This window comes from Anolis carolinensis, chromosome 4 (genome assembly GCF_035594765.1).
Source record: "Anolis carolinensis isolate JA03-04 chromosome 4, rAnoCar3.1.pri, whole genome shotgun sequence".
NCBI classification, from domain to species: domain Eukaryota; kingdom Metazoa; phylum Chordata; class Lepidosauria; order Squamata; family Dactyloidae; genus Anolis; species Anolis carolinensis.
This window is the reverse complement of record NC_085844.1, coordinates 230,223,090-230,250,940: the sequence shown is the minus strand read 5'-3', so window position 1 is coordinate 230,250,940 and position 27,851 is coordinate 230,223,090. Positions and strand designations below refer to the sequence as shown.

The following is a 27,851-nucleotide window of genomic DNA, read 5'->3' as shown; positions in this document are numbered from 1 at the left end:
TATAAGCTAAGCATATCATAGAATTGCCTGGGGAATCTAGAAAATTCCTAAAGCGGATGTATTTTGTCATAAGTAAAACTGTAGGTAATGGCCCCTAGGTAGCCTGATGATTCACATGGTGATGATAAAATGTTTTATGCTACAGTACATTTTATTACTAATTGACATACATTTGTCATTTATGAAGACATCAGAGTTTAATGGGGAGAACTGTGGAGAAACATGGGGAGGTGAGAGCTTATATAGGGATACATAGTTGTCTGGGAACTGGGAAGGGTATAGGGAGTAGACTGCGTGGTAGAAAAGGTGGAATATCAGTATGTTTAGGATGAACAGGATGCATGACAACATATCTGCAAATCAATGTACAGTCTAAAAGAGAGAGAGGAAAGAAGAGTTTAGAAAAGAGTGGGGAATTTTAAAATCTATCAATCTACTTACTAAAGCACCTGGCTTATGAACCAAGGAGGATACCTCTGTGCCCTTTATACATTAAAATAGATAGTTGTATAGCTCACCCTGTATTTTATTGAACTGCAACTCCCAAAATTCCTTCAAATTGGTTATGTTTTCTAGGACTGATGGGACTTGCAGCCCACTAACATAAGGGGCTAGAATGCTGCCCATTCCTGAACTAGCATTCCTTGGGGTTTTAGCACTGCATATATTTTCACAGACAGATTAAAAAAAAGTTTAAAAAAATAGTCTCCTGCTGACTACAAGCTTCATATACAATCATGAAGCAGCAGTGACCTCTAGTGCGCAGAGATGAACTTTCTTTCCCACACATGCTTTGCATAACTTGATCTGCTTCTGCAGCTTTTAGTTTCAATTACTTGGAATGAAAGGTAACCAGCCCTTCCAAAAAAGAGATAAAATCTTATGTTGATATTAGCTTCCTCTCAAGGAGTGGGGAATCATTTCATCATCTCTGAACTTCCATGAAAGACATGACCCACTTCTCGTTGAGTTGCAACAGGCTTTAAGCAAACAAGGGTGGAAATGTGAAATATGCTTAGTTCTGTAATTTTTTTCAGAAACGTATTTCTTCTCCAAGAAGGACCCTAGGACAACATCAGATTCATAGTTCCACCCCAGCAGGTTTCGGTTCCACAAAGAATTTTTAAGTTCCACATTCTTAAACTGACTTCTTTCATTTTCATCAAGTGTAAAGATTAAGTAAAACATCAAGGTTACAATCTTGCTATACTTCTGTACTGGACTTTTTACATGGTTACAGCCACAGGGGAAGATAGACAAAGCTACTCTTGGGAAAAGAAGCCAGCTTGTTTGGAGCAGCCTATTCTAATGCCTGGATTTTGGATGGATCCTTGGAGCCAGTGTGTTCTGGGAAACTTACAATAGAAAACTCCCCTTTTTTAAGGGAAAAGGAAAATTTGAAGAACATCTGACGGAATATGTGTGTCCACAAACACAAGGGACATAGCATACCCCTAGAATATTAAAAGAATTTCTCTGCATTTTCTTTTTTTGGGGGTGTGTATGCACCCAATCCAATTTCTCCCATGTTATTATGCCTCAAATTTACTGTTAAAGAAATAACGCCCATGAACACATCTGTTTCATTAACGGAGGTGTATCTGCATTTATATAATATTGTTTTCTGATTTTAAAAAATAGACCCACCTTAAGACTATTCCAAGGTTGAGACGCATGAAGCCACTTAGCAACAACTACTGCAGATCACACATGGACTTTGGGACCCTTAAATGCAGCCCTTGGGATGCTGGAAAAGATCCCTCCTACCCCAAGCACCAAATATTTTTCAAGCACTTTTGCACCCCCTCCCAACCCTTTAAGGTCCCCCAAACGTCTTCAAAACACCAGAAAGAGAGAAAATTGGCTGAAAAACTGGGCAGAAGTGACATTATGTTACTTTGGGCATGCTGAAACTCACTTGTGTGGCTTGCCGGACACGTGCTGGGAGGTAAAATTGCCCCCATCCGCCACTGCTTTAGATTTTAAGAGGATATCCTTCATCTTTCATGAGTTTTTAAGAGCAGCATACCAAAAACCATCTCGTTCTAGGGATACACCCAATACCAGGTATTGAATATAAAGGCTGTTCCTTGTCCTGATGAAACATCTTTATCTGCCCTCCCTTGTAACTAATGCAGCAACTTCATTTGCCACTACTAACAAGATCCCAGCTTTAAAGTAAGCATATTTAAACCGCAAGAAACAACGCCACCTTGCAACATCTGTGCAAGCTGAATAAGACCTCCAGATTTGGGGAAACCAGTATATGTGGTTTCCCATTCACTTATTCACCCAGGACCTCCTGAACAAACTATATGTTCTTCTCACTTTCTCCATTGTTGGTCCCACTTAAAACATTAGGGTTCAATATTATCCATAGTTTCATGTATCTGGGAATGGAGCTATTGCAGATATGGAGGTCATAGTGTATAAAGTTATAATATTTAGGGAAAGATAAATTAGGAAATGCTGTCATATAACATAGATTGCTCAATTTCCTTTTCTTTTACTAAGATGGATTGCCTATAGCTTAAGGTAAACAATAATAATTAATTTGTCTTAAATGAACTCTTTTTTTTAAAGATAGCTGTCCTTCTATATTGGATTTTTTTTCCATAGTGGAGAAGTCAAGAAAGATGCACACAATGGGGCCTTCCCTATTTATTTATTTTTTTACTTTTTCTCTCAGTCTTTATGCTTCTATTCTGATTTTACATTGGTAAGCAAAGTTATAGGGTAGCATGAGGCCCCAAGACTCACTTTGTGATCCTTGATTCCTCCAACCTTCTCCTTCTCCATGGAATGCCTTTTTGGAAAAAAATGAACTCCCTCTCTTGACATGTCCAGGAAAAGATTCACTTTTAAAATGGGTTGCAGCTCTCTCTTCCCACTGCAGTTTGATGTCAAAACAGACTTGCTTTTTAAAACCAGAACTGGTAACTTAATTTTTTTGCAGACCATGTAGTCCTAAGAATTTTTAGTCCAGGTTTATAACATATGAAACAGCATAATATCCTTATTTTTTATCCCATGTTTCAGTAAAAATATTAGAGAAGAAAACAACTGAACCGATTTTGTAAAAGAATGCTACACAACCAAGTCAAGCTGTTGGCTTCATGGTGGCAGAGTATTTGCTACCCATATCCCAAAATAATGCATACCAACGTTACCTCTCCAGGTTGAGTTGCTCAGGGGGGCACATCCAGCCATCAGGGACCTTCTCCTCCAGCGTGCTGACTGCACATGTGATTTTGTCCTCGACCACTGGGAAAAACTCTATGTGGTCATGTAACCTTCCATTATTCATTTCTAAGGTTCGTTTGGGTGGCCTTGGTGGCGGAGGAGTATGTTCTGGCGGTGGGTCCAAGTCTTCATTGGAGAGCTCTTTCCATTGCTCCTTCAAAAGAACAGAAACTCATTAAATTTCACCAAAATAACAAACAGACTTTTCCTTCTCACACACCCACTTGTTTGCTTTTTTGAATCAGGAATTTCCTGGACTATTCATAGGTTGACATTTAAGAGGAAGAATTACAAGAGTGTATTGTCTGTACTGTAAATTGTTTTGATAACTATACCAAGGTGTGCATGGAGCAACAGTGTGCCACTTGGTAGACATATCTTGCCTACTAATTCCTCCTTGCCACAAGACACAGGACAATGTGGGTAGAATAGAAATACCTTGCTGGTTCAGGATACAACAGCAACATAATCTGGGATAGCAAACCCAATGGCATCCTGGAACTTGGATTGTGCTGTTGTTAGCAGAAGTGTAAATGGTGGGCCACCTATTTCTAGTGCAATTTATCACAATTGATTCTCTTACACTTTTTGATTTTCCACAAAAATATAAGCCGATAGTGGTTTCTAAAATGTAACACAATATATGATGTATTTGGTATGGTGTCAATACACTCACCTGTACAGATGAGTCTCCCATAATAAATTTTGCTCCCTCTATAACAGCCAAGTAAGAGAAACGAAGTTGGTCTGCAGTCTGGATAAGCCCCATTCGGTATTTTCTCATTTCTAAAAGAACCTGCTTGATGTCGACAGAAGAAGGATCTTGCCTTTTGTCCATCTGAATAGAGAAAGAGGAAAGCCTATGCTTTCATTTTTATTTATTTTGAAAATTGTGCATTGCACCAGCCCCAAAAAGAATGCAGGGGATCTGACAGAGTGACATCTCATAATTTGTTTAAATGCAGTGGCCAGAACTAGAGATGTGCACAGTATTTGTTTTGTTTGTATTTCCATTTCGTACCGTTCATTTAGATGGCACGAAACGGAAAGGCTCCCCTGAAACAAAAATGCAATCAAAATGAAAGGAAGGCGGGAGCCGGTATCTACTCCAAGCCTGCTTTTTGGATCAATTGGCTGCAGGCCCTGTGAGGCCTGGGTGTGTAGACCCAAAGCCTGCATCCATAGGCCCAAAGCTTCTGGGCCTATGGGTGCAGGCTTTGGGCCTAGGCACCCGGGCCTGGCAGGGCCACAGCCGAGTGCCCAAATGCCTAGGCCCAAAGCCTGCACCCATAGGCCCAGGTGATTTGGGCCGAAAGAAAACAGATCTTTTGGCCCAGAAGACAAAACAAAACAAGTGTCTGAACTCTCAATTTCGGGAGGTCAGACAAAAACAGAACAGGGCCCTGCCGAAAGCCGGAACACGAAACGGGATAAGGTAAGTCCTGAATGAACACCACTAGCTAGACCCATTTAGACACTTTCAAATGTGTAATCATTGTAGTTAGAGAGATTACACTGTGACTTCTGCCCCAAACACAGCCCCTAATCCCACTTATCAGGAAGCAACTCAATAGTGATCTGTTTCCCCATACCACCCTCTTCTACGAGCAATCTCTTCTTCAATAGGCACCTGCAAAGTGGGGCACCTGACACAATTCTCCCTCATATTAGGGATCACTCAAATAAGGGAGATGGAAATTGCAGTCAAGTGACAGGAGAACAGATCCCCTTCCATTGCAGAAACTGCTGCCCAGGAAGCAATATTCCAGGGAAGGGAACACAAATCACCAAATAAATAAATAAATAATAATAATCACTCAAAAACCAGTAATTATGAGAACTCAACATTGACTGAAAAGTAGAAATAAAGCCTCCCCACACACATAAATAAGCAATCATAAACAACACTTAACGAACTTTCAATTATCCACATGAGAAATAACACAATACAATTTACTATTTACAGAACATCTAGGAAATACTTTTACCATTGCATCTGTCATCTAAAATGAACAAGATTTTGGTTGCTTGATTTCCAACCAAAACATATCATGTTTATTTGCAATGTTAAATATTCTTGGGTGTTCACTAGAGCAGTGGTTCTTAACCTGTGGGGCCCAGATGTTTTGACCTTCAACACCCAGAAATCCTAACAGCTGGTAAACTGGGTGGGATTTTTGGGAGTTTTAGGTCAAAACACCTGGTTGAGAACTATTTCACTAGAGCTACTTGTTACTTGTTTTATCAGGTCCAATCAGACATTATAGCAAGTGTAACATGGGGGGATAAGAAGGAAGAGAAAATGAGGAAAATTAAAGATAAATGGTTGATATATACAAAATGGATAAATAGTGGTGAAGTCAATGTAAATATTGTACAGAGATGGGGAAAGCTAATCTCATGGATGAAATTAAAGTTCTAATGGAACTTGCGGTATGGGTATGGGGCGGGGGAGATGGGGGCAGAGGAAAAAAGTGAACAGAACTAAGATACGTTATATAAATGAGTAGATAATATAGAATGGAAGAAGAGTGAAAAATAGGAAGGTGGAGAAATGGGGTTATAGATAAATAACATGTATGGATTAAATGTACAAAATCTACTCATATAACAAAAATATAATATTAATAAAAACATATTGCCTGAGAAGATAAACAGGAATCTGTAGTCTCTTTGTGACAGAGAAAAAGTAATTTAACCATAAGCTTTTTTCATTAACTAATACTTTTTTCATAGACTCCTACATGATTTCTTTACATCTTTTTATGTTGAAACAGACTGAAATTGTTATGGTTTTGAATATAACCCATCACCTGGTTTCATAGCACAATGAAGTCTACTATTTGGCAGAGTGAGAAGACTGCCTCAGGCAGTAGATGCATGGAAGGGCAGTAAGTTGTGTGACATACAGCAGCATGTTTGCATTAATCTAAGTGGTTTGCCTTAGGTGTGGTGGAAACCATTGTCTCACTGCCAACATGAAATTAAGATTCAACTGCCAGTGCAGTGAGCTTCAGAAAATGGAAGAAGACAGGTGCCATCTTGTCCTCTTTAGCAAGCAAAATATCTTCAATCAGCCTTGTTTCTCAACAGTGTGAACAAAATTTAGAGAACTGTACTGTAAACTTTAAACAATCAAACAAACAAAATCCTGTGCAAAGGCAAATTACATTTTGAGAAAAATGCACAATATGATTCTGCAATGGTTATACATTTGCATATCACATTATTTCCTACTTTGCACAATCCACTCTCTTTCTGAAAGATCTTTTGTTCTTTGCAGAACATCTCTGCACCTTAAATTTTTCTGAGGTTCAAATACATAAAAAATAACACATGCACAAACAACCCTTGAGCTTTTCAAGATAGAGATCCAAATTCCAAGTTTTTAGAACATGCGGAATAAAATGCATAGTTAGTGACCAGTTTAAGATACATACTGTGGTCAATCAATATCATTGTCCTAAAATGAATCTATAATTGCAATCCTAAACATATTTAGATAGAGTAACTCCTACTGTTTTCAGGGAAACATGCACAGAATTGTACTGTTCTTGGGCCTAGGACACAAATTTTCTTGAAAGCAGAAGGATTTATTTCTAAGAAAATGTACTTAGAACTTGGATGTAAGAGACAGAAGAACAGAATGTGAGTCTCCCTGAAATTCTATCTGGACAGGAAGCAAATTTGGAAAGATCAATAAATTCTAGACAGTGGCTCAAAGATAACTGCAATAAATCTGAAAATAATTATTTAGAATTAAAGGGATAAAGCTAGCCATAGTCATAGTTCCACTAACAATAAAAAACAAAACATTTATTGCAAGAAGAGAGAGCAAGGGTGGGGAAGAGTGGGTGGCAGCTTTGGACTAACAGAAGACAGACTTCACTGAAAACAGGGTTTGCTCCAAGCTTTGAAGTGGAAGTTTGTCTGCAGATCTCAAAAGACTTGTCATCAGCATTTAAGTTCAATAGTTTTTTTGTGCTTCTCTTTTTGATGCTTCCCACCCATCAACCACTTTTGAATGTTAAGGTTCAGAAGAAATATGTGGTCATGTCTATAGGCGTCCATGTGGTATGCTCACACCACACATCAGTTTCACGCATCACTGTAATACTTTTGTTCCTTGCTCAAATGAAGGCTGAAAATGGGCTGTGCTAAAGGAGAATCCAGACAACATGGCAATAGCATGAGATAATCATTTCAGGGGGCACATGCTGGCACGCAAGGGGCTACATCAGAGGGCTGAGCTTTGTGCGCAACCCAATCTGTCTCAAGCCCCTTAAATTAGACTGCTGCATCAAATGTAGCAGTGGATGTCATCCCACTACAAATAGGTCTGTGCCGGTTGCACATAAGTCTATACACGGAACAGCAAAGGGCATCCAGGCTACTTGACCAATCGCATCTCCTTTTACAAGTCAGCCTGGGCACTGCGGTCAGCAGAGGAGGCCATGCTCTCGGTCCCACCCCCCTCTCAAGTACGGCTGGTGGGAACAAGAGAGAGGGCCTTCTCCGTGGACGTCCCCCACCTCTGGAACTCCCTCCCTAAAGAAATAAGGCTGGCTCCCTCCCTGCTCTCCTTCAAAAAACATGGATGGCTGAGATGTTGACACCATTGCTTTTGATAGCTAAATGTGAACATACTTCGTTTCATGCACAAAATTATTTAAAAAAAAATTGTGCACAAAATTACTTTCAGGTCATGTGTACATGGAGGCATAAAGGAAATTTATGTTTAGACTTGGTCCCATCTCTGAGATATCTCAGTTTATACAAATACAGATATTCCAAAATATGAAAAAAAAAACCAAACCAAAATCCCAAACCCTTTTGCTCCCAAGCATTTCAGATACTCAATCTGTACAAGCAAATGTGTATCTATAGCCTTGGTCATATTCTTGTAGCTGCAACAATCCTTCTTTATCAATCAGATGGATAAAATTCCTTTCATTTTGGATTGGTCTCTGATAGTGATCCCAAACAGCTAAATTCCACACGAAATGAACATCTGCAAATTGTTCTTACCAGAAGGAGACAAGTATCAACCAGACAGAATGTTCCCGATCTTCCAATTCCTGCACTGCAATGCACTACAATGGGTCCATGTTCAGGGCTTAATGACCCTGACTCTCTCACTTTGAACAGGAAGTTGAGGAATGAAGCCGGAGACTCAGGGACTCCAAAATCAGGCCACGTTGTATAATGAAAGTGCAGAATCTCTCGTGTTTCCCGGGTCTATGCAAATTTAAAAAAGAGAGAATTTTTCTCTTCATTTGTGGTTTCATAATGCATTAACCATGTTGAGATCAATGGTTAATGCAATATTATTTCTCTGATTAGGACATGGACATTTAATGTATTTTGTAAGTATTAAAATTATATGGTTACACAATATTACTTGCATCCTCACACCTCTAAATGCACCAAGAACTTTCGAAGACTGGCTCCAGAACTGCTTTGGAACATGTATTTACTGAACTTGAACAAGTTTGGAAACAAAACCTGTTTGGATATTCATTTGTTATTATAAAAACAACCAGAAGTAAAATAATTTGCTGGACATAAGGAGGAAGAAAGATGATAAACTATTAACCAGAGAAAGCAGGAAATGCTCCTTTAAAACAAATGTATGCATGTATGTTTGGTTTTAAAGTTACATATAATTCGAGTAGAAATGTATGGTGGTAAGAGAAATTGTGTAATTACTTAAGCAGTTGTTGTTCAAGTATGTATGTATAAGTATTATTGTTTTATTTGAGTTGTTCCTGTTACAAATTTGAATAAGAAATAAAACAGATTATTTCTTCACTGCGGGGCATTCTACCAATTTCTCTGCACATGTTCCAAAGTGAGGAGTTTCACACAGCCTTTTAAGCAATATTCTGGGAACCGTGATTTGCAATGTTCTAGGGAGTATAATGAACATGAACATGAGCAATTGTTATCCCTGTGATAAAATTACTCAGAAAAACCAGCAGTGGGTAAGGAAGGACATCTTGCTGATTTCCCCACTTCAAACATGACAATATAAATTAGAGACTCTTCTCATAGTGGGAAAAGTGACAACAAATTAGATTTTCAAAAACCTGCTTGTATTATTAATGACAAATGGAATGATCAATAGGGATGGTCAACGGCTGCCATACAGCTGACAAGATTCATATGGAAAAACCGGGAGCTCAGCAAAACTAAGAAGTTTCTAATCCTCAAAGCTGCAAAGACGCCTATGAGAGATGGAAGGATGTACTAAAATATGTTGCCAATGGCTAAGAACTACAATAACCAACTAAACAGACTTGGATACTTATCAGATTAAGGTCATTAGAGCAACCACAGGGAATAAGAAGGAACATTTGTTCCTTAGGCAATGCTGCGATATCCAGAGCAATTCTCAATGCATCTCAGCTAGATTTAGCCCCATACTACAGATGGAGAAGGAAACCCTAAGGGTGATAATTATCAAGACTTCAAGGTACTGTATTGAAGAAAGGAAAATACTATGGGGCTGGAGACCACTTTTGGGGTTGACCAAGTGTTAGAAGGCTGATATTTAGTTTTTTTTTTTTGTTAACCTTAAACAATTTGATTGGAGGGGTTTCCTTGCAGGAGACATTATTGGGAAAATATTTACTTTAAATTTTTATAAATGTCTTTACATTTTTAAGGAATGGGTCCTGCATCTGGGGGAAAAGGAAAATATCAATCAATCAAATAAGGTGTTAATAATTTAAAGTGCTCCTAGATGCTTCAGTGGCAAGCCACAATGTCATTTTCCTTTTAAAAAAAACCAAAAAAACAAAACCAAAAAACAAACAACCCCCCCCCCCAAAAAACAAAAAAAACCCAGAATTTCTGGGCAAGTGTGGGGCTTGAGAAACCAAATGTTGCCTAATGTGTATATTATGCACTCTCCTGCACTACTTTTCTAAATCTTTTTGAGATCTGAATATAACAGCGTCCTGTGACTACAGAACTGAAGAGTGCATACTCCAACTTCTTCCACTAGCTACCGTCTAAAGGCCCCTGGGAGATGGTCCCTAGTTTGCCTTATGGGAAAGGGAAGACTATACTTAGGTCCATCCAGCAGCCTGAGAAGGAGCAGCTGTCAAAATGTTGCTTTCCTCACTGAGCTGTAAAAGAACTTTCTGTTCCAAATACCAATTGCCCTAGAATTGCAAAGTTCAAGAAACAAATTCAGGCATGATTCACCAGCCAGAGGACTAGGATGGTACTTTGGTGAAAATCTGGGGGTGGCAAAATGAGTTTATTATCTATTACCTGTTATTTATAAGCCACCTTGAGAAATGATGCACAAACCTTCAGCACAAGTAAGAACAACACAAAACCTTGTGTTGGGGTCAAATAATTTCAACCCCAGTTGGGGTTGAAATGTAAAGTGTTGATTCAGCATGCAAGAATTAGGTAACTTATTGGCCACTATATTAAAAACATCCCTTTCTGAAAATGTTCTGTTTTGTGCTAACAGATTTGTCATATGTGTAGATGGAAAGATTACACTTAAAAGAAATAGCAGTCCCTAAGTTTTCCTTCTCCTATAGTTTTGACTCATCCATTAAGTCATGTTAATTTTGTGTACCTCCAGTCTGTTTCTGCTGAATTACAAGAATGTAATTAATTTCCTTCTTGAACTTTCATTTTCTTCATAGAATGTAAACAGATATTTTCAGATATAAATGCTGGCCAAATAAGATATATATGCTGGCCCAAAGCATAATGCAACAGATTATGGTGCAACTTCAGGTTCTTGGTGTGAGGGTCGTAAAATCAGCATTTTATTTTTACAACAGAAGCTTGGATTTAGACTGAACAAGAACAAAACAGAGGATTATATTTGGATTTACCTGCATATTAATATATCTCTCATCAGTATTAGACACACTATGACTACAGATAGGCTGTACTTGTAGTCTGCTCACGAGTGTGGCAACTAGTTAAATGTCAGACTTAAAGAGAAGATAAGACAGATAAGACAAGATAGAAATGTAAATAAATACATGGTCTCCAAATCCAGGCAATCAGAATTATCATCTTAGCACTGAGAAACTAAGCAGGGATAGAGTATTCTATTATTTTAATAATGAAGACCAATGTTGCAAAAGACAGTGTACTGAACTGAAATGAACAGAGGAATGATACCACTTGGTGACATGCACTTTCACATACTTACCGTGATGTTTTCCAATTCTAATTGTCGTACTGTATAATAGGATTTTATATCTTCTGATACCAAGGTTAACGTGAAGTTTGTATCCTCAAAGAGCATTTCTTTCTCCTCTTTTTGTGGCCAGTACTGTGCACATTTTATCTAAAAGGGAGAGGAAAAAAGTAATAATTGTGTACAAGCTGTTTGACACAAAGAAGAACCATAGCCTTTTGAAAGCTATTTTATTTAAGCAATTGTTTATTGCCCCTCAATCCACCAGGGACCTTGAGCAATGTAGAACATATTTACATAGGATCATTAGCATTCATGTCACTTCAAGAGCTTCAGAGGCAAAAAGATCAAACAGAAAAAGGAAGACCTCTTTTTCTGCCCTTTCTGTGTATTGTGTTCCCATGTAATTTACTAAACAACTAAAAAAAAAGACAGAAATTAAAATGGGACCACCAATTCCCACAGGCCTACAGTCTATAAGAAGAAACATGATAAACAAGGAAACAGGGTAGAGGAAGGAAACGGTGATGTGAGTGCTTGAGCAGAAAGGCTGTATTTGAAATTTATTTATTTCCAGTATTTATATCCCTCCCTTCTCACCCGAAGGGACTCATGGCGGTGATGTCACTGTACATTTATTTCTAATTTAATCTTGTAGAAGAATTCACTAAATGGATAAGAAATGAGAAAGGAATGTTCCCATTGAGTATCATCCATGAGTGTTATGAAGAGGATGGAGGGAGGGTGGCAGAAGTCAGTGTTGTTTACAAAGGACAACAATGGAAGCCACAGTGACTGGCATCCTGTTAGTGAAGGATACAAATACAAGTCCACTTTACTGCACTATATGTCTCTGTTTGCTCATTCTATGTTCCCATCAACCAGACCGACTGATGACATCATCAGCTGAGACTTCTAGAGGATCCCAGCAGATCTTGGCAGAAATGTCCTTGGTCTCTCTCAGGCTATACCAATACATCCAGACACTTTTCTGATTCTCCCTCTATGCTCCATTTCCCTGTAGCAATGGGGTGACCATACATGGTGGGCTGTGACATTGCTAAAACAAGTACTAGAGTGCCATAGATGGATTCTGCATGCAGAACTTTCATGGTACCCTCAACTATGTAGGATCTCAGATAGCAGAGATGAAAACACCACAATGAGAGAACATTTTGTATGTAGAAAATCTTGGGTTCATTATGCAACATCTCCACTTGAAATGATCTCAGGTGTCAGGATTAGGAATAACTTCTGCTGGGCATCCTGGAGGCCTGTTGCCAGCTCTGCACATAGTGTAGCTCTGTGTGCACAAGGCCACCCATCCCTGGTCATTTCCACCATAATTTGCAAAATGAGGAGAAATTCCAGTGATTATCTGTTTAAGTCACTGTAACCCACACAAATTAAATTTCTGGAATCTCAAATGCTATTAACTGGAAGTAGGTACTGGCTTTCTGGAATCATTCTCGGATTGTACAGCATGACAGATAAAGCAACATCATTTAGGCAAAAATGACAAGCCAATGTGATTACTGTACTTAATGATTTCTGGGACACTATTTTGACAACTGCTAGAATTTTACGGGCAAAAATCTGTTAGCCTTTAATTTGGTATCAAGAGACAGAGGTTCAGTTGAATTGTGCAGCTCACCTCATCTCCTCTTCAAAACATCTTAGGCTTATGAGATCATATTGACAGCATATGGGATAGCTTAAAAGCTTCAATGGTTTATTCTAACAGAAAATGAAGACTGAGCATTTCAGTTACCTAAACTCTGGCCTAATCATGGTAATTTTCTCAGCAATAATTTTCCAGGAAATCCAAGATCATTAGAATGGTGCATGCTACGAACTTGAATATATCCAATTCTTAGAAATGAGTAATAGGAGGTAATACAGAATTATTAAATCTGCCGTTCTGATGGTCCAAGAACACACGCTTGCTGAGAATGCTGTCAAAACAGTTTCTCTGGCTAGGAAATCAGAGAGGAGTGATACTTGAAGAGACAGTCAACACTTACTGTTCATGGATTTTTAGTGTTCAATTTTCAATATAATAGGTTTATTCTTTCATTCTGCTTTTTCCATTATTTGAAAGGCACAAAAGGATTATTAGACACTTTTAACTGCTGATCAAAAGGCATCAATCATGAGAGGGTGACACCGGGGACATTTTATACAACAGTGATTCACAAAAAAAGTCTCAGGAAGCAAATAGCAACCTACACTTTATAGAGAGAAAATGAAGTAATCCCATGTAGGTTACTTCAATATCTCTTTTCCTCCAAGTCCTGAACATTAACACTCAGTTGGGTGCAGTACTAAATTATAGCCCACTGTGCATTTAGTTTTAATTTTAACTTGCAAAAGAATTCATCAATTGACTAAGAAATGATACGTTTGCCATGTTCCCATTGTGTATCACCCACAAGTGTGTTATGTTGCAGTAAAAGCCTGCCCCCGGGTCATTTTAATAATTCTGTGCTTTGTACAAACTTACTGGCATTGGAGAAAGAACAAGTGGGGGTGGATAGCCCAGAGAGAAATGGCAGAGCATGTGGTTATGGCACTTCTCTCTTTCGGTATCCGTTTCACTATTCATATTACTGTAGGACTGAATGCCTCTGCTTAGCAAGAGAATGGTTACTGCAGGAGATATATCCAGGTGGACACAACTTTGTTCTGTATCTCTAAGGAACACAATACACCCTTCAATTGGATGAAGATCAGTGACAGGAAGGGATGCCATTTCCATCTTTTTTTGGAAATGGAAAGAGGAGCACACATGTCTGACAAGGCATCAAAGATAAAGCCATGTTAACAGAGGAGAGCTCACATCACTTCACATAACTGTTGGGCAAAAGTCAAAACTAAACTGAATAATATATACCAACTAAGTAAATGCTGGCTCAACTGTCAATTTCGCCCTTCCACGTTTTTCATATTTAAAAATCTGTCATTTGAACACATACATTTTATATGTCCATTTTGCTCTTTTAAAAATATAGTTGCTGCCAATGTCAAATGCTCTAGGGATTTTTGATGGTATCATGAGATTCATAGAATCATAGAGTTGGAAGAGTTGGAAGAGACCTCTGCCAAGAAGCAGGGAAACTGCATTCAAAACACCCCCGATAGATGGTCATCCAGCCTCTGCTTAAAAGCCTCAAAAGAAGGAGCCTCCTCCTTCTAGACAACTGACTTTGCAAACAATTTTTTTCTTCCAGAGTTTGACTGCATTTATTGAGATGGCTCCACTTTAAACTGTATAGAGCAATAGGGCCACTGCTTTCCCCATAAAATACCTGGGAAAGAAATATCCAACTATTTCAAAAAGAGATTTAGTACTGAGTCTATGAAGCAGACTCCAGTCCCATCCTACACAGATGTTCGGATTAAGCAGGAGGAGAGAAAACACCCCTCACACACACACACACACACACACACACACACACACACACACACAACTGAGAGAGAAAATCCTCTGCTAAACTAATTTATTAAAGTATTTTTAATCAGCACTATGGTGTCTGAAATAAGAATAAATAGCCAGTAGGGGAGTACAACAATCAGGATTATGAGAACAAATTTATTCCATATTGCCTCCTAACCCACAAGGTCTCCAGAGGTGATGAACAAATAAAAAAACGATTAAAACAATATGATAAACACCTTTAAAAGCACATTAACATACTCTTTTAAAGCTCCTGAAAGTCATCTAAAACAATAATTGTATCCAGTTTTAAAGCAGTTACAACAGCACAAGGAAGTATAATCAGTTCTGCAAGGCACAGAAGATATGCCTAAATCTTAATGGAGTATCTTCCGTATTGACTTATCTTCCACATCAGTCATTCGATCCAAGTACACTGCAGATCATTTTGAGGTACACTGTAGGGTGCAAGCTCATTTAAGTTCTCGAGACAAGCCTTTTGAGTTTCTATGTTACTCTGTACACAATGTAGAACACAAGACCCACACTCCTGAGGCAGGGTAATACAATGGGAAGTATGATAGACCAAAAACAGAAAGACAATCTCCCTAGGAATAGAGGAATCCATGTCATACTATGTAAGATGATTCATCCTTGTTGGATCTATAGTGGAAAAGCATTGTTGATCCTCCAGATATTTTGAAATTTAGCTTGTGGAATCCTTGACCATTCTGGGAACTTAGGTTCAAAACATTTAGATAGCAAAAGTTGAGAAACACTGACCTACTATACGTACAGGTGGCAGCTTCCTACAGCTTCAGACAAGATATTTTGCCAATCCTACTGGGAAATACCAGGTAATGAAACTGGGAAATTTTTGAAATTGGTCACCATAAATCATCAGGTGACAAGGAAGCAAATACATACACAAACATAATAGAGCATGATTTTTTTAAAAAAAAAATCAGTTAGGAGTTTGCTACTTACACTACTAAACCTGTAGGATCTCAAAAGAAGAGCCAATGTGTTTTAAATGGTCGGAAAAGGAAAAGGAAACCTCTCATAACTCAGGGTCTATTTATCTGATGTATATTTACATGCAGATAGTGACAAAATTTAGTTTTCTTTTCAGCAGTGTTTGCCAAAAGCTTTATCACAAAAGTTATTACTAGAACAGCTTCCAAGTGCTAGGCAATGACATTTCTTCTGTATAAAGCTTTAACAATCTTTGATTTTTAATATGCAATTGCAAAGGGGCCAATAAAATCATGCCTTCAATCCTTTCACACATTTCTGACACATGTTTACTACCAATTTTCTCAATATGCTGTTGTTTCAGAACCATCTTTTAAAAAATATCCATAGGAGCCAATCAGGGGTCACACATAATTAATGTTATGATATAAACATTATTTCCTGAAATCAAATTTTATTAGCTGCATGACAAGTATGGGCAGAGCTACTATATTCTCTTTTGCCCAAGTGACCAAACAAAGATCACCCAAAAAATATTGTGTTCAAGAAACTTGTGATTCTAGTTCACTTTGGTAAATGTTTCTATGTGTTATACTGCCTCTTGATGGCAGAAACTAGGATTTAAGAAGAAGTGCAATAAAATCTAAAGGGAGGGGGAAGGATGCTTATTGTTGATTATACTAAAATGTGAAGACAACTTCAGAGCTAAGTAAATAATTCTTTTGTGTGGGGCTGCAATGCAGTCATACTGTACTCATAGAATAAACTTTAATTCTGAGCTTGGAACACTGCACAGAATTTCCATTTGCTTAATCAAGACCTTTTGGGTTTTTTCAAAAGTCTAAACAGTTAGGCAGCAAAGTCTAAGGATCTGGGAATTACGTTTGCTCTTTCCAAGTCCCAGAGGGCAGCAATGTTCTCTCAAAAATTCAGAAGCTTTGCTCATCTCACATGTAGTCTTTTGTCTAAGAATAACTGTTTCTGGTGCATGCACCATGTGCCCATGTTTCTATAACAAACTTTTCTTTTTCTTTTTTTTTAAAAAAAGGTTTTAGTTACTTACTGATCCCTTTTCCATCACTCTGTTAAGCATGACAACACCACGGCTTTTCTGTTCCCAAATCATCTCCCAGAAGTGACCACAAGTATTTGGCAGAGGACCCTGCAATGATACAAAATCTTCTGGAGTAAGAAATATGCATATGGCACAAGTGCAAAGTACTATAATCATATTTTAAACTCAACAGAGTATGTAGCAGCTAGTTTGGGAATTATAAATATATCAAGCTATTCTGTTAGTGCAAAATTGTCAAATATTAATAGTTAAGAATCCATAGCTTGTAAAGATTGTTAGTACAAATATAAGAGGAAATCAATGTCTTTACTTGCCAGAAAGGAAATAGAAAAGAATCGTTCTAAGAATGCCTGCCCAGAAAAAGGACAAACATGCCAATCTGCAGGATACATTTAAGAAATCTGTCCAGTCAACAAACGTATGATTCATAGAGATGGGGGACAATAAAAAGTTAGTGCTAGGAAGTTTAGCCTTTTTAAACATGTCATGAAAAATCTTGGCATAGCATTGACAAAGGAGGTCAGGAAGAGTTTACTATTCCAGCTAGATGTTTACCCTAAAGACTTTCAAAGTAACATCTCCTCAGGGTTAAAGTTTCTTCCTTTCCCATCACTTCCAGTATCTTGAGGTATTAAAGCTTTTAAGTTACACAACCCCCTCCCCTCTAAAGATGGCATCAGCTTCCAAATACAAGGACCTGAGTGGCTGAGGGGAAAAATGGATTGTTCAGTGACTCAAAGTCTGTGGCGATGATGATGATATGATGATGATCATTATTATGTTTATTTATATCCTGCTCTTTTTCCATTTGGAGACTCAAAGCGGCTCACAACTAAAGCATTGCAATACAACTTAAAATATACAAATATAAAAGTATTAAAGCAGTACTGAACATAATTAAAACCATATAAAATCACAGCAGTCCCTGACAATCCTAAAAACCTTCTTCTTTAAAAGCCTGCCTGAAAAAAATGGGAGCTGCTTCAACAAAGGGGTTGTTTGCTCCCTATAGCCAGCCCCACAACCTGTCTACAGCTCTTTGAACCAGCTGAAGTTTCTCAGCACTCTTCAGAGGCAGCCCCAGGTAGAGTATGTTACAGTAATTCAGATGGGAAGTAACTAAGGAATGGACCACCGTGGCCAGATCTGGCTTCTCAAGGAACAGGAGCAGTTGGTGCACAAGTTTTAATTGTGCAAAGATCACCGCAGATATCTGGGCCTCCAGGTTCAGTGCCGGGTCCAGGAGAACCTCCAAATTGCAGGCCTGTGTCTTCAGGGTGAGCGTAATCCCATCCAGCAAAGGCTGGATCCCTATCCCCTGGTCTGCCTTCCAACTGACCAGGAGTATCTCTGTCTTGTCTGGATTAAGTTTCAAATTGTTTACCCTCATCCAGTCCATTACTGATGGCAGGCACTGATTTGGGGTCAGGATACCTTCCTTGGCATTAGGTGGAAAGGAATAGTAGAGCTGGATGTCATTCGCATACAGGTGGCACTGTACTCCAGAAGTCTAGATTACCTTTCCCAGTGGGTTCATGTATATGTTAAACAGCATGGGGGACAAAATGGAACTCTGAGGAACCCCACAGGTCACTAGCCGGGGGTTCAAACCAGAGTCCACTAGGACCACCTTTTGGGTATGGCCCTCCAGGAAGGACCGGAGACAATGCCTACCAGTCCCATCCCAGAGAGATGACCCAAAAGGATACCATCATTAATGGCATTGAAAGCTCTCTGTATAGATCATCCACCAAGGCAACCAAAGCTGTCTCTATTCCACAGCCAGGCCTGAAACCAGATTTAAGTGGATCTAGATAATCCGTTTCATCCAGAAAACCCTGGAGTTTGGAGGCCACCACACACTCCAAGACCTTGCTCAGAAAGGTGAAGTTGGGACACTGGCTTTTTAAATATAGATCTCACAACTGCCTCCTTTAGCCGTCCTGAGTCCTCTTGGGTGAGAAGGGTGGGGTATAAATGCTGGAAATAAAATAATTTAGGCAAACTGAAATTTTGCCTTGTTCTAGGGAGGCACTTACCACCACCTTCACCACTCTGCCAGTTCCCCTCAGGCTTGTTTGATCAGCCAGAAAGGGCAAGGATCTAATACATGTGGTAGCTCTCACCTCTCTAAAGATCCTGTCCACATCCTCAGGATACACAAATTTCACCACCATTGATCCTTTATATCAACAAAATGCCATAAAATAGATGAGTTAAATAATTCAGAATAGATAATGCCAGCAATTGGAGCCAGAGGGTTTTGGAACTGTCTGGTCAAGTTCAGGAGTTTAAGCACAAAATGTCTCAGTGTCTTGCCAGACCGAAAAAAATCTGCCAGGAGATATAATGGTCCACTTTATAAGAAGACAGGCAAAAGATGAAGCACATCAGCAATAGAACTTGAACAGCAGAAAGATTGATGAGAAGGAGTTGGAGATCTTCAAGGATATTCCAGTTCATTTGCTGTGGAAAAAGAAGAGCTGTGCCTTTGTACCCAACAAGTTGAAATGTGCTAGCATACCATTTCATTGGGAGAAATTGGAAGGAACCTCTCTGAGATACAGAAAAGGAGGTTCAATCTGAATACAATACAGAAGGCCCGAGATTTTATAAAGAACAATGGAAAAGGTTTAGAAGGTCCCTCTTGAAGAAAAAAAATTATCCAGTCGCTGCTGGAAGCTCCTCAAGCAGAAAGAGACCCTCAAGTTGCTTAAAGTATTGAAGATGAAGAGGAAAAAGCTCTACCGTCAAAGGCGAAAAGAAGGGACATGGATATTGATGATAGCACAGAATTATAACAGAATATATCTTTTTTACATGGAATGTTCAGGGTATATAAACATGCCTCAGAAAAGAAATAAGATATTTCATTATTTGGAAAAATTGAAATGTGATTTGATTTGTTTGTAAGAAACTCCCATAAAGAAAAAAGATGAAAAATTCCTGACAAATCCTAAATCAGGTAAAGAATTTGTAGCATCACTCAACAAGAAGAAAAAGGAGTAGTTTCATATGTAAACACTGCAATTCCTTCAGATATATATTTTTTTTTTTAAATAATTTTTATTGAGTTTCTACAACACATCACACTAAAATCAATACAAAGTAAAAAAAAAAAACATAAAAAGAAAAAAAAAAGAAAAAAAAAGAAAAAACCCTCCACACACTCCCATATACATACTTGTAGTACTTCCCATCCTCTCTCTTGGGGAGTCTAATTCTATTCAATTTTTGTAATTATTTTTCTATTCTGATTGTATTGATATTTTTCTATTTGTTACTTCTATGACAAGGTCTATTCCTTACTGTACGTCCATATATTTTTTATATTGATCCCAATCTGTCCTTTTAATTGAATGTCCCTTATACATTTTCAATAAAAAGGTTAATTCATCCATGTCTCTTATGTCCTCCATTTTTTCAAGCCATTCTTCCTTTCCCGGAATTCGTTGTGATTTCCAGTGTTTTGCAAAGATAATCCTTGCAGCTGTGTTTATATATGTAAATAGTTTGTCATCGTTTATATTGAATTGTGTTTCTGAATCTGTCAGGTTTAGTAGATAATATTCTGGTTTCATTGGAAACTTTTTCCCTAATATTTTCTGGGACTCTGTATGTATCATTTTCCAAAATTTGCCCGCTTCTTGACATGTCCACCAAACGTGGTAATACGATCCAATATGGTCTCTACACTTCCAGCAGGAGTTTTGAGTTCCTTTGTACATTTTCCCTAATTTTTGGGGTGTAATATACCACCTGTGGAAAGATTTCAGCCAATTCTCTTTTAAATCCCACGCATAGGTATATTTTATTTTCTTCTTCCATAACGTTTCCCACTCCGCCATCATAATCGTATGTCCAATATTTTGTGCCCATTTTACCATACATCCTTTGACTTCTTCTGCGGCGTTTGTCCATTCAAGTAGTTTATCATAAATTTTAGTTATCTCTTTCTTGTCTGATTGAAGGATCTTATCCCAAAATTTCTCGTTGGAACAAAAGCCCACTTTATTATCCCTCACAAATTTTTCCTTAATTTGAGCGTATTGTAACCACGTTAAGTTTTTGTATCTTCTTTTTAAATCTTCTATAGGTCTAATTCGAAATTCATTATTTTCCTTAATTAGAATATCTTTGTAAGTAGGCCATTGTGACCAGCCTAATAGTTTCCTATTATTCTCTTCCAGTGGAGAGATCCATAGTGGTGTTTTGTCGTACATATGTAATTTGTATTTGTCCCAAACTTTGCTCAGAGATGAGCGTATAAAATGATTTCCAAAGTTTTTTTCTATGCGCTTTTTATCGTACCATATGTACGCATGCCATCCCCTTCTCAAATCAAAACACTCTAGATCTAATATATTTTCCTTTTTGAGATTACACCAATCTTTAATCCACGTCAAAGCACAGGCATCCGCATACAGCTGTAGGTTCGGCAAGCCAAATCCGCCTCGGTCTTTTTTCTCCGTCATTGTTGCATACCTGATTCTGGGTTTTTTGCCCTTCCATATAAACTTAGAAAGATCCTTATTCCATTCCGCAATCGTTTTCGTCGATCTTATTATGGGTAGATTTTGAAATAAGTAGAGCATCTTCGGTAAAATGTTCATTTTAATTGATGCGATTCTTCCTAATAGTGAGATGTTTAAATTCTGCCACTTTTGTAAGTCTTGCTTTATTTCCCCCCACATTGATTTATAGTTGTTTTCTAGTAGCTGCGCATTCTTAGCTGTAAGCCAGATTCCTAGATACTTAATCTTTTTAACTATCGAGATTCCTGTCATGCTTCCCAACAATTCTTGATTGGTTTTAGTCATATTCTTTGTTAGTATCTTGGTTTTTTTCCTATTTAAGCGGAAACCAGCTATCTCTCCATATTCTTCTATCTTTGTTATCCACCTGGATATTTGTGCTCTCGGTTCCTCGATAACACAGATGATATCGTCTGCGAATGCTCTGTATTTAAATTCATTTTTCTTTATTTTTGTACCCTTCAATTCTTGATCATTTTTAATGTTTTTTAACAAAATTTCTAAGGCAAAAATAAATATTAAAGGGGATAGTGGGCACCCCTGTCTTACCCCTTTTTCGATCTTCATATTCTTTGAGTGTTGACCGTTAATCAGAATTTTGGCTCTTTGTTTGTCATAGATCGTGTCTACTGCATTGTAAAATTGATATCCAATATCGATTTCCTTAAATAATAGCTTGAAGAAAGACCAATTCAAATTGTCAAAAGCTTTCTCCGCGTCGATGGAGAGCAATGCTACTTCCTTTTGATGGTTCCAATCATAATATTCTATTATGTCCAATATACATCTCACATTCTCTTTCATTTTCCTTCCCGGAAGAAAGCCTGTTTGTTCTGAGTTAATCCAATTGTTTAGAAATTCTTTGAATCTGTTGGCCAATATACACGTAAATATTTTATAATCTGTGTTCAATAAAGATATGGGGCGGTAATTTCTTACATCTGAAGAATCTTGGTTTTCTTTTGGTATTACAATTATATCTGCATCTCTCCACGAATCAGGAATTTCTTTGTTTTGCAATGCCTCATTCATTACCCTTTTCAGGTGAGTAACGACTATGTCCTGCATAATTTTATAAAAGTTTGCTGAAAAACCATCCGGCCCCGGCGATTTGTTAGGCTTTAAAGAGCTTATTGCTTTCTTTATCTCATTTTCTGTTATTTCTTTATTGAGAATTTCTCTTTGATGATCACTAATCTTCTCCAATTTTTGATTTCCCAAATATTGTGATATTTTTGTCTTATCAGTTCCGTCATCCTTGTACAATTGTGAATAAAATTTGTTAAATTCATGTAAAATATCTTCATCTTTGGTAATACATTCCTTATCAGACTTAATTTGTGTGACTTGTTGGAGTTGTTTTTTCTTACGAATCTTCCGCGCCAGCCATTTCCCTGGTTTATTAGCATTCTCAAAGTTGAATTGCTTGATGAATCTTAGTTGATTGGCGGTCTGGTCCAATTCCATTCGACTTTTCTCTCTTTTTAAATTCTTGAGTTCTTTATTTACCTTACTATTATTCGGTGAGATTTTCAGAATCTTCTCATTACTTTCAATCTGTAAATTTATTTCCTTCATTTTCTTCCATTTTTCTTTATTTATTCTTGCTTTCTGCTGTATCAAATGACCCCTAATCACCGCTTTGTAAGCATCCCAGACCGTTGCATCTTTAATGTCGCTGCTGACATTCAAGTCAAAATATTCCTTGGATATCTTTTTATATCTCTCTATGTCTTCTTCTTTTTTCATCAAGTTTTCGTTAAATTTCCATTTGGGTATTACTTTTTTATAGTTTATGATCATTTCCATGGGGCAATGATCAGATTTGTCGTGAGGGGTAATAGCAATCTTATCAATTTTTGTAAATATTGTTCTGGTTGTCCAAATCATATCGATTCTTGACCATCCTGCGTGTCTGTGCGAATAGAATGTGTAGTCTTTATTTAATGGGTTTTTTGCTCTCCAAGCGTCAATTAAATCAAAATCTTCCTTCAGCCGAATAAAGTTTTTTGGTAGAGAGCTTACCATATCTTTATTACATCTCTTTTTGGTTGATTTGTCCATTTTTGTGTCCAGTACCCCGTTAAAGTCTCCTAAGATTATGACCTGGTCCAAATGTGTGTTTTCAATCTGTTCCTTCAAATATTTTGCAAATTGTGTTTTGGGACCGTTTGGGGCATAAATGTTGCATATTAATATTTTTTTAGATCCAATTGTAATTTCCACCGCCACTACTCTTCCTTCTGAGTCTTTAAATTTCAGTTCTGCTGGGATGCTATTATTTATGTATGTGACCACCCCTCTTTTTTTCTTTATGTCTAGTGAATAAAATTCTTTGCCGTAAACCTTGTTAGCTAAAAGTGCTCCATGTCTTTGTGAGATATGTGTTTCTTGAAATGAAATAATGTCAAATTTCCCTTTTTTAATTTGACGTGTGAGTGCCCTCCTTTTATTTGGAGAGTTAAGACCATTAACATTATTTGAGAAGCATTTTATTTGACGTGTAAACTCATTCATAATGCTCGTTTTCAAGTCCTAAAGTTCTAATTCCCAAGTCTTCTTCGACTGCCGTCTCATCCACCTCTTCTGAAATCGTGTCCGATTTCCCCACTGCTACACTTGGTTCCGTTGCTTTCTTCACTGTTATCAATTCTGTACCTAGGGGTGAGAGAAATCTTTTCCTTTTCGTTTGTGGTAGGGGTGTCTCTTGAGGCTCCATACCTTTGTCCTCCATCAGATTTTTGTAGAATTCCTTTGCCTTGTCCAGTGATGTGAGCCAATATTTCTCGTTGTTAAACGAAACCATGACGCCTTCCACCTTTTCCCATCGGAATCTGATTTTACGTTTTTTTAGTTCCTCTGTAAGGAAGAAATAATTCCTCCTTTTATTCAATATTGGTAAAGGGATTTCTTTTAAAATCGTGATTTTATCATTCTTATAGTAACTTGATTGTAGACTGTTGGCCATCAGTATTTCATCCCTAACTCTCTTTTTTACAAAGTGTACTATGACATCTCTCGCCACTTTATTACGTTTGGAATAGTTGGTTTGAATTCTGTAGATTCTGTCCAGATCAGTTTCCATTTCCTGTTCTGGACGTTGTAATATTTTTGCAGTAATTTGTATTATTATTTGTCTTATATTCTCATTAGATTCCTCTTGTATGTTCCTGAATCTAAGTTGAAATTCCATCTCTTTCAAGTCCATTAATTCTTGCATTTTTTCTAATTTTAAACTTTTATTTTGGCAGTCCTCCACCTGCTTTTGGGTTTTATTTTGCGTCTTTTCCATGGTCCCTCTTGCTTTTTTCAGTTCACGAATTTCTTCGTGCATCTCTTTCATTTCATCTTTTATCTGGACGATGTCTTCCTTTATTTCTCTTTTCATTTCCCTCATCTCTTGGTGCATTTCTTTCTGGAATTTTCTTTGATCTTCCATGTTCGCGTCCTGTTTATCCGAAATTTTCTGAATCTCTTTGAGAATATCTTTTAAGGTTAGATCTTCTGTTTGGGAGCCTCTCCTTGCCATACCCTTAGTATCTTTAAGGTCCTTCAGATCTTGTTTAAATTTTGGCCCTGCCATTTTCTGTCAAAGCAGTAGCTGCAATGCTTTCCTATTCCGTATATGTCGCTGTTTTTGTAGCTTTGTAGGTTATGACTATGTAGGTCGCTGAGTGGACTTTCACAATGCATCAATTTAGTATTTATATTACTGTTTCTTTATATACGCAGTTTCCACCTATGTCTCTCTATATCCCTCTTACTGCTATCCTTGGATTATGTTCTTCAATACAATCTTATTTAGCCCCAAAGATTCCAATGGTCCAATCACTTTCCATTAGCCTGTTCCCTTAGTCCTCCTTTGCTGCCCTCCTTCCGGAGTTTTACCTTCCGGATTCTGAGCTGTCCTTCTTTGAGTCCGGGTTTAGATCCTTACGCTCGGTGTGATTGCTTTACCCTTCCTAATTCCACCTCTTCCGGTCTTCCTGCCGCACTCCCTCTCCTCCTTTGCCCTTCTTCCGCCCTCGTCGTCTTCTTTGCCGCCTCCTCTTCCGTCTTTTCCGACACGTCTTTCCGCTTTCGTCCGCTTCCTGTTTCCGTTTCTTCCCACAGTCCTCCTCGGCTCCTTGCTTGTTTACAAGAAGGACCCTTCGTAGTCAAAACAATATGGCGTCAAGGTCAGTCACGGCCTGGTTCCTTCTTATTTCGCCTCTCTCCTCGCTTGCCTGCGGTCCGCGAATCCCGCGGCTTTAATCCCTGCTCTTCGGCTCGCCTCTCCTCCGAGAGGTTAGCGGCAGAGCACAAATAGCCGTTCGGGTACCTGCGTTCCTCCCTTCGATTTACCAGGGAGAGGGGAGCTTCTTTGCTCTACCCAACCGCGCTGCTCACTCCTATCCGATAGTCAATTTAATTGTCTCTGTAAGCACTTCCTTGTCTTCAGGTGTTCCTTATCTCCGGATTGTTTGTTTATATCTTGTCCTTCTCCTGCAAGCTAGCTTTGCCTTGTGTACTCCGACGCATAAGCGCCCTGAGTCTCCGCGTTGATTTTCTTATATTCCGTGTAAGTTTTTACCGTCTTCCAATCAGTTTAATGTCCCCAAAAGGTTAGACTTTTTTGTTAAGCTCTCAGTTTCTTCCGCTACTTTCTTCTTAGTTTAAAATGAGCCCGGTCAGCAGTCAATGCGTGGCTTACGCCCGCTTCCTGACTCGCGGTTCGCGGACCTTCTCGGCTAACTAGAACCTTCAGACCATACCTCTTCCAAGGTATCCCCGCCGGTCCAGTAGCCCTACGAAGGCTTGCGTCCCCCCCCGGTTCGATCCCCGGGGAGAGGGGAGCTGAAAGCTCTGACCCAACCGCTTTGTCAGTGGCTTGCTGGAGGAGCTTCAGCAAGTCCGTCCTGCCGCCATCGTGGCTCACCGGAAGTCCCCCCTTCAGATATATATTTTAATGATTAGGGAAAAGGCTGAATGGATGATTTTGAATTTGGGGATGCTCGTAAATTAGTAGTTCTAACTTTTGCAGATTTGATTATTCAAGGATTAGATTAATAATGTTCTCCCTAGAAATCTCTAATACTTCCAGTATTACTCTGTGGTCAACTTCTTCCAATATAGCTGCAGGACCTAGAGCATTGTAGAGATAACACCTCTATTTATCTGGCAAAGGAATAGACTCAGGGTATGATTTAGTATACTGCAATGCATCTAACAACATGGAGATCTGGGTCTGCTGGACCTCAAGCTATGCTTTGCAGTTTGTGCTCTGGTTTGTATTAAACATTGGGTTAAAAACAACAACCAAGAATGTTGCTAGATCTAGTTGAAATGGATAAACTGACAGTCCTGATTAAGGACACTGCAACAGAAAATGTTAAGTAAGATTGGCAACTGGTTGCTGAATACTTAAGGGATCACTGGAGTAGATCATCAGTGATAGCATTTGAAGGACAGCAGATATTATTATAAGTAGAAAGAATCTTACATTATTTAGTTTGAGTGAAAAATAGTTATTTAACAAAGCTTGTTTTAGACTACAGGAAGTATGTCGAGAGGGAAAATATTACCATCACCTGGGAGACTGGAAACCTGTGGTCCACCCTGTTTTTCTCTCTCAATCCCCCCCCCCCCCCTCAAGATGTGTTTGAAGTTTGTAGTTCATAGAATGAAAGAGTTAGAAATGATCATAAGGGTCATTCAGTCCAGACCCGATTATCTGACATATGGATGTTTTAGTCAACATAAAAACTGTTATTTTGTTTGTATGTGTGCAATATCCCCCCCCCCCCCCCGGTAAACATCTTAGTCCCTTAAATGAGTGCCCTTTGTTTAATCTCTGTTTTGCGTATTTTACTATGTATTACATAGAAATATGTTTTAATATGTATCTTTATAGAAATACATTTTAATATGTGAATTTGTGGTATTTTTACAATGTTTATGTGTTTTAATTATTCTGTAACCCACCTCGAACCATGAGGAGAGGCAGTAAGAAATACAATTATTATAATAATATTATTATTAAATCCTCATTAGTGGGGCACAGATACTTGACCTCCAAACTTATAAATTATCTGGGGAGATGTTTTAAAAAACCTAGAATTGCTTCACTATTGATTATGCCAAATAACGTTTCCATCTTTGGGACCATCTGCATCACACTGACATCATTTCACATGTATTCTTGGCTGCTACCTTTCTCGCTGTTTTATTCTCAATGCATTTTGTGCCCAAATGCTGATCACAATACTCTTTTAGCAGACACTTTGTCTATCTCTCTCCTCTATATAGCACCCAGCACTAAAAATAAGCATTTTACTTCTAAACCAGGATTTATAATGTAGAGCTGCACTTCATAAGATGGTCTCAGAATAAAACTCCAAATGAATTTTGTTTTGAATTGTCACTTTG

The 27,851-nt window shown here is 38.2% G+C and overlaps 1 protein-coding gene across 2 annotated transcripts in view; it reads right to left on the bottom strand.

Annotated features, from left to right (window-relative positions):
* ptpn1 (protein tyrosine phosphatase non-receptor type 1) overlaps positions 1–27,851 on the bottom strand; it is a 92,364-nt gene that overhangs the window by 5,801 nt on the left and 58,712 nt on the right. Inside the window, exons 4-8 of one of the 2 annotated variants that reach the window (XM_062979740.1) lie at positions 16,897–16,995; positions 11,435–11,572; positions 8,272–8,481; positions 3,920–4,081; positions 3,171–3,394 (exon numbers count right to left, since the gene is read on the bottom strand). In XM_062979740.1, coding sequence (XP_062835810.1) covers positions 3,171–3,394; positions 3,920–4,081; positions 8,272–8,481; positions 11,435–11,572; positions 16,897–16,995 — 833 coding nt within the window. Of the gene's footprint in view, positions 1–3,170; positions 3,398–3,919; positions 4,082–8,271; positions 8,482–11,434; positions 11,573–16,896; positions 16,996–27,851 lie in introns of both variants that reach the window. The other variant, XM_062979739.1, reaches the window with a different exon arrangement.